This window comes from Cololabis saira, chromosome 9 (assembly GCF_033807715.1).
Source record: "Cololabis saira isolate AMF1-May2022 chromosome 9, fColSai1.1, whole genome shotgun sequence".
NCBI lineage: Eukaryota > Metazoa > Chordata > Actinopteri > Beloniformes > Belonidae > Cololabis > Cololabis saira.
The window spans coordinates 6456573-6468784 of record NC_084595.1 but is presented as its reverse complement, the minus strand read 5'-3'; the positions used below and the strand labels follow the sequence as shown (position 1 = coordinate 6468784).

The 12212-nt window shown below is 40.0% G+C and overlaps 1 protein-coding gene across 3 annotated transcripts in view; it reads right to left on the bottom strand.

The window, feature by feature from the left end:
* tet3 (tet methylcytosine dioxygenase 3) overlaps positions 1–12212 on the bottom strand; it is a 57798-nt gene that overhangs the window by 18058 nt on the left and 27528 nt on the right. For all 3 annotated transcript variants that reach the window (XM_061730355.1, XM_061730356.1, XM_061730358.1), the window contains 2 exons: positions 5653–8506; positions 1742–1832 (listed from right to left, as the gene is read on the bottom strand). In XM_061730355.1, the coding sequence (XP_061586339.1) occupies positions 1742–1832; positions 5653–8506 (2945 nt within the window). The remainder of the gene's footprint in view (positions 1–1741; positions 1833–5652; positions 8507–12212) is intronic.

Genomic DNA, 12212 nt, shown 5'->3' with positions numbered 1-12212 from the left:
TATTTCATTTGGGCCTTTAATAAAAACTATCCAGTTAAATTGCTCCATCCGGATAGAGTGAATTTGGTTGTGGTTGTTTCAGATGTTCTTGTCCAGTTTTGTTCTTACATCCGTTCCCTCAGATTCCTGCAACTAAACTTGGATGTACATTCCAATAAAGGTTAGGATAAATGATAACATGCCTCTGAAGTTTGACTTTTTGCACCATTACAATACTTATAGGCAACTAGTCATCATATCTGCTGCTCTCTGAAACACATGTTAATGCTCAATAGTACACATATATGGTTCTTTAATATATTTGCATTATACTAAGATGCATTCATTTTCAATGGCTTTTTTCCCCCTTACATTACTTTTACTTTTATACTTTAAGTAGTTTTGAAACCAGTACTTTTATACTTTTACTTGAGTAAAAAACTTGAGTTGATACTTCAACTTCTACAGGAGTATTTTTAAACACTAGTATCTATACTTCTACCTGAGTAATGAATGTTAATACTGAAGACACCTCTACAAAATCTTCTGCAGTAAGTTACTGAATAACTGACTTCACACAACTGAAGTCTCCAAACTGCAGAAATAGTAACAGACAAGCTGAACTCAGTGATGTATAGGCATGGTTTGTCACAAATCTGATCCTTGTTTATGCTACAAAAACTGGAAATGATTATACTTCGTAGTTATGTGTGTCCCTTCCTGAGGAGATGCTGTGATGTCAAACAGTGACATCAACGACTATGACGTCTTCGTAAAAACATGAGTATCATCTGATTATAGTCAGTCTTCATATGAAGCAAATGCAATCTCCGTTTCAATCTCAAGATCTGCGTAACATACGACACCTGAGCCTGAAAACAAAGTATTTTGTTTTCAAACTGGAAATACAGGACTGTCTCAGAAAATTAGAATATTGTGGTTTTCTGTAATGCAATTACAAAAACAAAAACGTCATACATTCTGGATTCATTACAAATCAACTGAAATATTGCAAGCCTTTTATTATTTTAATATTGCTGATCATGGTTTACAGCTCAAGAAAACTCAAATATCCTATCTCAAAAAATTAGAATATTCTGGGAATCTTAATCTTAAACTGTAAACCATAATCAGCAATATTAAAATAATAAAAGGCTTGCAATATTTAAGTTGATTTGTAATGAATCCAGAATGTATGACATTTTTGTTTTTTTTAATTGCATTACAGGAAATAAAGAACTTCATCACAATATTCTAATTTTCTGAGACAGTCCTGTAGATGCTCTTCGTGAAAGGTAGGAACATATCCACATTACAGACAAATAAAGCTGTCTACATTATATGCAAGTAAAAAAAAAGAGGTTATTTTTCTTCCTTTCATCATTTTTCCTTCATCTCTCTTTATCTTCTCTCTGTGATTCTCTGAAATCTGATATATATCTTTCTTCCTTGCTTTTTTCCCTCCATTCTCAGCTGTGTTTTACTGCTGCTCCCGTGCTTCTTGCACTGCCTGTGATTTGCTGATGATGCTGATATTTCTCGTCCTTCCAACTGGATTCTGGGTCACAGATTCCCTAAGGACAAAACTGTGAGGAAAGAGGGAGAGAGAGGGAAGGAGGGGCAAGGAAGCAGGAACATGTAGGAGGAAGAGAAGAGAAGAGAAGAGAAGAGAAGAGAAGAGAAGAGAAGAGAAGAGAAGAGAAGAGAAGAGAAGAGAAGAGAAGAGAAGAGAAGAGAAGAGAAGAGAAGAGAAGGGGCACACCTCATCTCCATCAGGCTTCGTATGGAGCCGACAGTAGGTCCAGATCCCAGGTGATTGTAGTACGGACCCTCGTCTTTCTCCAGGATTTGTTCTTGTGGGAGAAAAAATAATGAGTGAAGCAAAAAAAAAAACACCACAATATTCCATCTCAAAATCATCTGATTGTTCTGTGGTCCATAATACTTAAAAAAAATCAATATCCTCTCCTTTCTAATAAAAAGTGCTGCTTCAATGTGAAAAGTGTTTCTCTCTTTGAACTGTCTTCTCAAACTGAGAATATTTAACAATAAAAAGGCCCTTAGACTTGACAGAGCAAGGCTTTATGTTATTACATTTAACTTTTTTGTAGATTTTTTTCACAGGCCAATCACACAGTAGATGTGCTTTGACATGATCGTTGTAGCCAGTACTCGAGTTGTAAAAAAAAAAAATCAGGGGGGATGGTGGATTTTATCATATGGGGACAGATAATTAGTGCTGATTACAAATAATATAATATATTACAAATAATAGCAGTGACCAAAACACCTGCAGAAATACTGCAGAAATGACATAGCAGCAGTTAAATGCAGCCTTCTGTAAGCTTTAAATATCCACTGGGCTTACATCAAATACATCAAAACACAACAATAAAAAACACTTTTCTGAACTTATCAATATGACTCTGTCCTTCACAGGATAAGTAACATGGATCACTGCAAAAACTCAAAATCTTAACAAGAATATTTGTCTTATTTCTAGTTAAAATGTCTCATTTTAGTAGAAAAGTCTCATTAGACTTAAAAAAAGACTCATCACTGGAAAAAACAACAATTTTCACCTGTTTCAAGTAGATTTTCACTTGGAACAAGATTTTTTTGCTTTTAATCAGAAGATAAATCTTGTCCCACTGGCAGATTTTTCTACTTATTTCAAGTGAAAATGTACTTGAAACAGGTAAAAATTGTCAAATAAGTTATTTTTCTGGTGTTATTTTTCTGGTGATGACTCTAAATGTTGAAATAGCAGTAAAACCACATTCATTGATGAAATGACATAAGGGATGGAAAGGAGGGATGGCAGTTTTACAGGGGGGATGATTTGGACCGTTTTTATTTCAGGGGGGATGCCATCCCCCCTCATCCCCCCTCAACTCGGGTACTGGTTGTAGCTGAAGCCAAATCCTCATTGACAAGTGTTGTGAATCTGCAACTAACTGCAACATCCACTTTGCACAAAAACGCATAAACATAATTCCTCCCCGAGCAGAGATAGTGGGACTGCGACTGAAGGATGTGGTTTGCTGGGTCATACTTGGTCTTTAAGGTAGTGATTACTGTGATAAGTAGAAGTGTTTCTGTGTGCATCAATGTTTATGTTGGGTCTCAGCATGTGGACGTACTTAGCTAGTGTGCAGATGAATGGATATGACTTTAACTGACCGACTACTGGACTGCACTAATTGGCTTGACCGGTTTGTTAAGTGTTTTAAATCTCTTAACAAGCTGTGACAGGGGCACGGTGACTCTGTGATGCTTTTCTGAATGTCTGGTTCAAAGACCATATGAGGTAACATTCTCCTAGTGGTGCAGGGAGGCACCAGGGCGTGGCTCATGGCAGGAAATGAAGGAGTCATACCAGAGTACTGTGTCAAAGTTGTGTGTGTTTGGGTGTGTAAATCATGGCTTTAAACTGCAACTATGTCCCCGAAGGCAGTTTAATTCCAGTGTGGTGTTTTCCCACACGACATTGATGTGGTAGCATGAGAAGAATCTTTAATATGAAGCTAGGAAGACTGATTTTGATTCTTAGTGCAGTTATGTTTGTGTTTCTGCAACAGCTCTTCCCAACTGTGTCTCCTCAACAATGTTTAGGAAGAGTAACAAGTTTGAAACCTTTATCTACAAACTCATAACTGTTATAAAATGGTGTGAATATTTTGTTAACATTGCAGAGAACGCAGCATTTCATTCTTTAATGTAACCACAGTGGCATTATTCCTTTGCACAACCTCATTTTTGTGACTTTATGACACAAATGGGTCTCGATACTAACACTCTTTGCCAACCTTTTAAAAGTGTTTTTCTTGATTGTTTATTTTAAACGGTATGACCACCTACTCAGTTGTAAATGATCATCTTAAGAAGGGTGAAGCTAAAACTATTGGAATGAATTGCTCTCTCTCCAACAAAGGCAGTGATCTGTTTCCAGACCCGAACCCACACAAAAAGGGCTCATTCTGCCACCCCTGCCATTGTTCCTGATTGCTGGCTTCATTGCCTCACACTGTCGCTGTCTGGATGGTCGCAGTTGCAAACCCTGGCAACACACATTCTTAGACACTCAACAAATATCCAGACAAGAGGTGGTTGGTGGTGGTGGGGGAGTGGGGGTCTCTGTAGCTAGTAATTAAACTAACACAGACCACATTACAGTTAAAAACATTCTCCCTTGTTGTTACAAGGTAACTAAAAAAGCACTATAACTTACTTCACTCCACTGCACTCCTAACACTGCACTCCTAATGTATAAGGCACAAGCATCTCCTTCCATCCTGTATCCAGAGTCTGTTCCAGGCTAGAGATAACCAGCACTGCCATATATAATAGAACCAAAACTAGGATAAATACTAAAGAAAGATGCATATCGGTTACAGGAGTTAAAATATGGAACAGCCTAAATAATGATTTTTTGTGTTTAGTTCAGAAAATAAGGACCATAGGAGGAAATTTGATTTTAAACATCCGTTTGCACGAACTACTTTAAAACAAATGTGTATTTCAGTATGTGGTGTAAAATTATGGAACTCCTTAACAACTGATTTAAAGGATTGTAAAAAATATTCACCAGTTCAAGAAATTGTATAAAGACAACACAATCAGACAATATGAATTTAACGGGTAAAATATCTTTTGTTGTTTTTTGTTTTTGTATTGTTGGTGAATTAGTGTGTATGTTTTCTTATTTTTTGTTTTGTTTTTTCATTATTTCTTTTTTTTGGTATTATATAAGTAGTGACTGTTGAACAGACGGACAGACCATCTTCATATGAATTGTTTTATTTTTTTTGAGAAAGGGGCTTGTTATATAAGGCTTTCTTCTTCTTGCCCCTTTTCCATCATGGAATGGAACATATGTGAACTATTTCCATGATACGGAATAAATAAAAATGAAATGAAATTAAATGAAATTAAAAAACTGTAGTTCAATAAATATATTTAAAAGGAGGTATAAATCTAATATAATCGAAAGATACAGAACATTGCATGCTGAATGTATCCTGTGTGATACGAAACTATATATATACATAAATATATATATATGTATATATATTATGCTCCATACTATATGAAACGATTATAATAATAAGAATAATTGTTGTTGTAATAATAATAATACTTATATATCTGTTAGTTGTTTTCCGAGATCTGTCTTCTGTTTGTTTTTTACTTGATTTTTCTGTCATATTTACGTTTGTCTTCTTTCTTGTTTTGCATGTGTGTTTACTTTGCTGTTTTTTGTTGTTGTAGATTGTTTGTCCTTGTTGTATTAGTATCAACTATGAAGTAAACAAAGTTAAAAAGGGAAGGCACAATAAGTTTAGGCTTCAGCTTACACCTTTTGGTCGGTTTATTCCTTACTTCTTTTTTTTTTTTTACTTCTTTTTTTTATTATTTCTTTCCTACGAAACGAAATGAAATGCAATGTATTGTATCAATTGATACTGATTGACCAAATAAAATTACTACTACTACTACTACTACTACTACTCTAATTAAAATCTCTGCATAGTGTATACTGTAGGGTAATGTTTAAAGTATATCAGTATAATAAGATTGATGAATATGTCTGCGATTAATTGTTATGCAGTTATGTGCATTTTTGTGCAATAACATACGCAATCATAGTGTGACACTGATGCACAAACTTACCCACACAGGTACAGGTGGGGAAATCTGACTGTGAATCCTTTGAAGGAGTATCCAGCAAGTTCTTGGTGGGGGTGTCCAGGTAGCGCAAAGGGGATTCTAGGAAGCCTCTAAGAGATGGAGAGCAGGGTACACCGTCTTTAGTGGGCGTGTCCTCCTCAGAATAGCATGTGGTGGACAGTACTGATATGTCACCGGCAGTTTCAAACTTTATGCGTTTAGGTAGCGGTGATGGCATGCTGAATGTATCCTGGTGTTGCTGCTTGTCCAAAATGGTCTCATTGTGCAGAGAAACATCAACAGGGCCCTCGTGTTGCTTTTCCACAAGGCTGTCTGTGGACGTCTGGCTCATAGTTGCTTCACTTTGGGGTCCTGACTCACGCTTGTCTGTTTCAATCTCCTGATCGTCTGATTGAGGTGTGGAGTTGGCTTGAGTGGTGACAACTGAGGGAAGTGGCTGGGAAGAGTGGGAAGATGTGGGACTGAGGTCCTGAGGATTGATCAGGGATTGATTCCCTGGCTTAGGGGTTGTTATTAGCTCCCCAGACTGACTGGCTGATGCGTCCGGGACTGAGTCTCCGAATTCAGCCTCAAACTGGCGGATCAGTTCTTCATACTTTGGATCTATGTTGATGAGATTTTGTAATTGTGAGGTGTTGGATGGAGGTATGGAGGTCACAGGTGTGGTGGTGCTCGTGTTACTGGACACTAGACTGCCCACTCCTTCAGATTTTACGTGGTCTTCGGAAGCCGCCGATAGAGGCAGAGGCCTCGTGAGAGCTGGAGTGTTTTCTGATGAAGCAGAAGCAGTGGAAGAGGGAGTCATTGGGGTGTTGGAAATGGATACCTGAGATTGGGCTGGGACAAGGAGGCCTGCAGGAGCAGCCTGAGTGGAGCCACTATGGGGGGGCATGAAAGGGAGAGCGCATGCTTGCACGCTGGTCAGGGATGGGGGTGGTGGTTTTTGTGCATTGATCTGATTCTGAGGCATGAAAGTTGGCATGGAAGCTTTCTGCTTAGTCTTTTTGATGATTATCTGCTTGGGTTTTGGGAAGGCAGCACCTATAAACGTCCCACTCACATCTTTCATGGCAGGAGATCCTTGGCTGACTCTTCTCTTCTTGGGTTCCTTGGGTTCTTGTTTGATTGCTAGATATGGCAAACCATCTCCCTCCATCCGTGGCCACCATTTTTTCAAGTTTTGGCAAGCTCCATAGCCAGGGGGAGGGTTAGGGAAGAGGTTCCTCTTGTAGTGAAGGTGCTGTTGCAGAGCTGCCTGAGTGGAGTGGCTAATTGCTGCTTGACCAGGAACCATAGGACTACCCGGGTAGTGCTGACCCTGCTGTAGACCATTAGACATTCCATATTGTGCCATGATGTGATGGTAATGCTCACCAGAGTCTGGTTCTTGTTTTATCCTGGCTAAAGCTGGGCTGGCCTGGCCCTGAATACCCCCATTCTGGTTCACACTGGGGTGCTGTGCAACTGGAAGTTTGAAAGGGGCATTGGTGAACTTGCCGCTGGTGTCCCCAAGCAATTGTTTAAGCTCGGACATTGGATCTGACCTAGTTTGAGGTGCAGTGGCAAAGTGAGACTGGGGCTCAGACTTCATCATCATCCATGAATTCCTCTGTTCAGATCCTCTGTCCAGGCTCATTTGCCACTGCTGGGTATTAGGACTGAAACTGGGAGGTTTTCCCTGACCAGGGAAAGGCGAGGTAGAGCATGGGAGCGGTGAAAAGTTGGGTGGATGGCCCTGGGACTGGGGTCTGTGGTGTTCAAATGATGCTGGAGCCTGCTGATTGGTCTGCAGTCCTGGAGGGACAGACTGTGAACGAGAAGAGGAGTTGCTTCCAGGAGAGGAAGGGATCAAGCCAGATGTGATGCTCTGGGTGTGATGGTGGTTATGGAGGCTGTTTCTGAATGCTGTTTGACCCAGAGAACTGGCAGTTTGAGGACTAGTACCAGATAATTGTGTCAGGGCATCGATGGCAATGGCTGTCTGAAGACTGACGTTCTTTTCCTTGGCTATGGAGAGCACCTGGGGCGAGCAAGGAATAGGAGGTTTGGAGCAGGGCACTTGGTCTGGGAGGGGGCTTTGAGTTGCTTCTTGTTGCTGGGGGCATGAAATAGGCATATGATGACCACCATTCATCTGTTGGTTGGGCTGCAAGTGATGCTGCAGATGGGGTTGCTGTACATGTGGGGGGCCATCACCTGTTTTAGATAAGGCTTGACCATCACTGGTTGCTGATTTAATCTTCTTCTCCAACCACTCAAGGTAGTCTGGACAGTCAGGCCCATCACAGTTGCAGTTAGGGGGCTTCTGTCCATGTTTGGCTTGGATCAGTGCTGTCTGTAGAGTATCAAGGTCCTCCGGAGGTTGGGAGTTACCCTCAGGAACCACTGCAGGGAGTACAGAATGGGCCCCACCAGCACCAGTTTCTTTGATGAACTTTTCATACAGCTGGGTATTGGGCTGCACAAGGCAGGAAGAGGAGGAAGAAGGAGGCAAAGAACCAGCAATAGCAGAAAAAGCCACCAGATTGTGGGCATCTTCTATGTCTGCATGGTGGATAGGTTCAGCTGGAGTCGTACCGCCATTGCTGCTCCAACATGGGCGCTGTCCTTGGGTGTCACTGACCTTGCTCTGTCCTGGCACCCAGCATTGCCTTGAAGGCACGCCTCCTGCCCTCTGCTGTTCTGTTTCCATAGATGCCTCATCATCATTAGGGTATGGGTTTATCCCATTGGCCAATTCCAGGCTCAGCGCGCCTTCCTGGAGGCGGTCATGTGACCCAATTTCCATCTGGCCTCCACTTCTGGGGCCATCCACTGAAGTGACTTTGTGAACACTCTGAAAGACAAATGTGAAGTAAGGTTAGTAAATTTATAAAATGATTATAAGTGCAAGACTGATGCATAACAGTGCTAAACACAACCGTGCTAACAACTTCCAAACAGTGTTGTTTTCCTGTTGTGCTGAATGTCTACCGGTAATTTAAAATATCACATTTAATCTTTACTTCTACCTGAAAGAGCAACAAACACAAACGATGGGCTCCATTCCCTTCTTTGTAGCTCCAGTTTCACTCCAACCTTTTCTCAGACAAACAGGACAGTAGCATAGAGTGCTTTATGGTTCAGTAGAGCTGAGGGAAACTGAGTCAAATATTCCAGTGTCCAATACTCAGTCGAGGGATTACACAAGCAAGCATTTCGTCAGGCATGTCACATGTCATACAACACTGTTTCACAGTTCATAAATTGACACTGTGCTCTAGATCAGTTGAGCTATGCAAAGCAGGTCGTTGGACTGGAAAATTTTCAACCTGATGTTAGGGGGCTGTGTGTGGCAGAGGTGGGCCACTAAGCCCACACTAATAGGTAAGGTTTTCATAATTTATTGATGAAAATACAAAAGAATTGAGAAAAGGATTACCAAAAAAGTAATTTGACATTTTGCCCTGCATCTGATTTTGCATGCCTTTTGAACATGTTTCCATCAACCATAAACAGCAACATGAATAAGTTATTTTGGCTAAAAAGAAAATCCACCATGACTTCCAATATATTGTAAAAACCCTTACTGACTTTATTTCAAGCTAAGAGAGCCAAACAGTGCTGTTAACAATTAAAACCAACAAACCACAGCCAAATTAAAGAAGTCACATATATGTGAAGACTAGTATGTCTTGCTAATTAAAGGTTTTTTAATCAGCAGCACTAAATATCAGACATAAAGCAAACGAAAACCCAACTGATCGAAGATCACAGTTTAAAAGTCAACACTTTTTTACAGTCAAATTGTATTTTCAACATCTTCACAAAAGTAGTGGTCGGCAATGGAAGAGGTACCCAGTCAAATCACTGCTATGTTCTTCTGGTCTGGAATTTGCCTGTTCCATCTTTGCCTATGTGGGTTGTTTTTTGGAGTATTCACATTTTAAAAATATATATGGTGGCATAGCTGCATATTTCTAAACTGAATACCAGTGTGAACACAGAGTTATTTTTCTATGTAACTGTCCATGGTGTGCCCAGGCTCCTAACCTTGCTTATCTGATGACAGCTGTGACATGGAAACCTAAGCAGGACGAGGTGGTCATAAAAAATGGATGAAAAAATATTTAAAAATAGTTTATAATTCAAAATTGTATTACTTGTGTATAAAGTCGAAAATGGCTTTGCTTCTCGATATCTGCAAGACCTGATAGTGCCTTGTGTTCCTAACAGAGCTCTGCGTTCTCAGAGTGCAGGTTTACTCGTAGTTCCTAGAGTATCCAAATGTAGATTTGGAGGACGGGCGTTCTGCTACCAGGAACCGTTACTATGGAACCAACTTCCAGTTTGGATTAAGGAAGCTGACACCACCTCCACCTTTAAAACCAAACTGAACACCTTTCTGTTTAGTAAAGCCTCTAGTTAGTGTAAACTCTAGTGTGTTAGGGCCGGTAGTCATGGCTGCAGCTACAGTATAGAAGACTAGAGCAGCTCGTCTTAAATAGACCTTCATCCTAGATATGCTGCTATAGACCTACACCAACATGATCCACTGCACGTTGCCCCTCACCCCATTTGCTCTCCTTTTCTTCTCCTTTCTTTCTTCAGATCAATCCACAGTTATTGATTGAAGTATCTCATAAGCATAATTGTTCTCCATTGTCCTTACAGTTAGTTGTGCAGGTTTGTCCCCTCTTTTTCTCTTCTGTACATGTTTGCAGGCCAGAGCTTCAGGAGTTGCATGCTGACCTGCAGTCTTTGCTGTCTACATCTGTTTATATAATCATCTCTGCAGTCCACCAACTAGCCATCTATTATTAATATGTACATAGAACTCTTAGTTGTCCACCTAACGGATAACTAATAACTAATATATCTTCGGTGCGTCCGAAATGCCATACTAAAAAGTATATACTAAAAAGTATACTTAAATTCGGCACACTTTTGAGTAAATATCAGTAGTATGCAGTCATTCGGACGTACTATTCAGAGCGCACACGTCACTTCCTGCCGTTGGGAGGAAGTGACGTGTCACAGCAGCAGTAGCAGCTGTTACCATGGTAACAGGAGTTGTTACCATGGTAACAGGGGTTGTTACCATGGTAACAGGAGTTGTTACCATGGTAACAGCAGCAGTAGCAGTGCACCGCTCCGCTATTTCCAGTTTATTCTGGCCGAAACAAGATGACATTATATAATATTATTATATATGAATATTATAATATTAATATTATATAATAATATTATTATACTTAATATTATACTTATGACATATACGTATCACTTAGCAACCTGCATTGCATTGTGGGAAGTTTCTGCTCGGCTAGTGTCCATCAATCCATACTAATACATTTCTTCGGAATGAGTATGGATAGCGCATACTATTGAGTACGTACTAATGTTTCGGACGCACTAAAAAATCTCACATACTGTTTTTGCTACTCATTAGGGTGGAAGTATGCGATTTCGGATGCAGCCCTTGTCTTTTGTACCTTTGACAATATATCTGTGCCTCTCCTCTCTCTGTTCTTCAATATCTCTTTCTAATGTCTCTTTTCCTGCCCTGCCCAGCTGGCCTTCAGCAGGAGGGCCCCCCTTTATGAGCCAGGTCCTGCTCAAGGTTTCTTCCCTCTTAAAGGGGACTTTTTCTCTCTGGAAAGCGCCTTGAGACAACTTGTATTGTAAAAGACAATATATAAATGAAAGTGAATTTGAATGTATAAATAAAAGGTAATGAAGGAAGATTGTGGGTAGAGGCGTGATGGTTCTCTGGCGTTTAGCAGAATGTTGGAGGATCTAAGGTAAGGATTTGACCTGCAGGGCCCCCATTCAGCAGTCAAAGGGCATGAACCCTACTGTTAGACAACAAATAAATGATCTATTACAAATCCCTTAGTGGGATTTTCAATTTGTTCATACAGAACAGAAATCTGCAGAAATCTGGATTTCATACATGCTAGTTTTCATAAAATGCTTTTTGCCACAATATTAACATGGCTGGAATCCAGCCAGGTCCATGACCTATTTTCTGTGGAAAGATTTGAAGAATTATATATATGCATTAGTAAAATGGGTGATTGTGATTACATTTATATTTTAAAAAATCTATTCTTTCTTATTGTGTCCTGGTACACAGCATAGTAAAACTTGCAGAACTGTGTTGAATGGCTTTTTCAGAGGTTGCACTTCCTCTTCTGTCCAAACTAGAATAGTCATTAAAGGCGAAGCAATATTAAAACATGGCACATGTATTTAGAAATACCCTATAATACCTTGACTTACTTGATCATGTACAAATCGCCTGCACAATTAAAAGCCAATGTTGCTAAACTTTTCAACAACTGATTTAACTTTTTATGTCCAAGGTTTGCCAATTTTCATGTATCCCAAGAATATTGTATAATATATAACGCAATATACAGTCTTGAGTCCAGGTTTGCTCCCCACAGGTAACTATTAAATGATTCTAGAGGGATACTAACTCAGCTAATCCAAGAACAAGTTCAGAAATCATTGACAGAGTTCATGTTGTGGCTGAACAGTGTATTCCAACCTGCTCA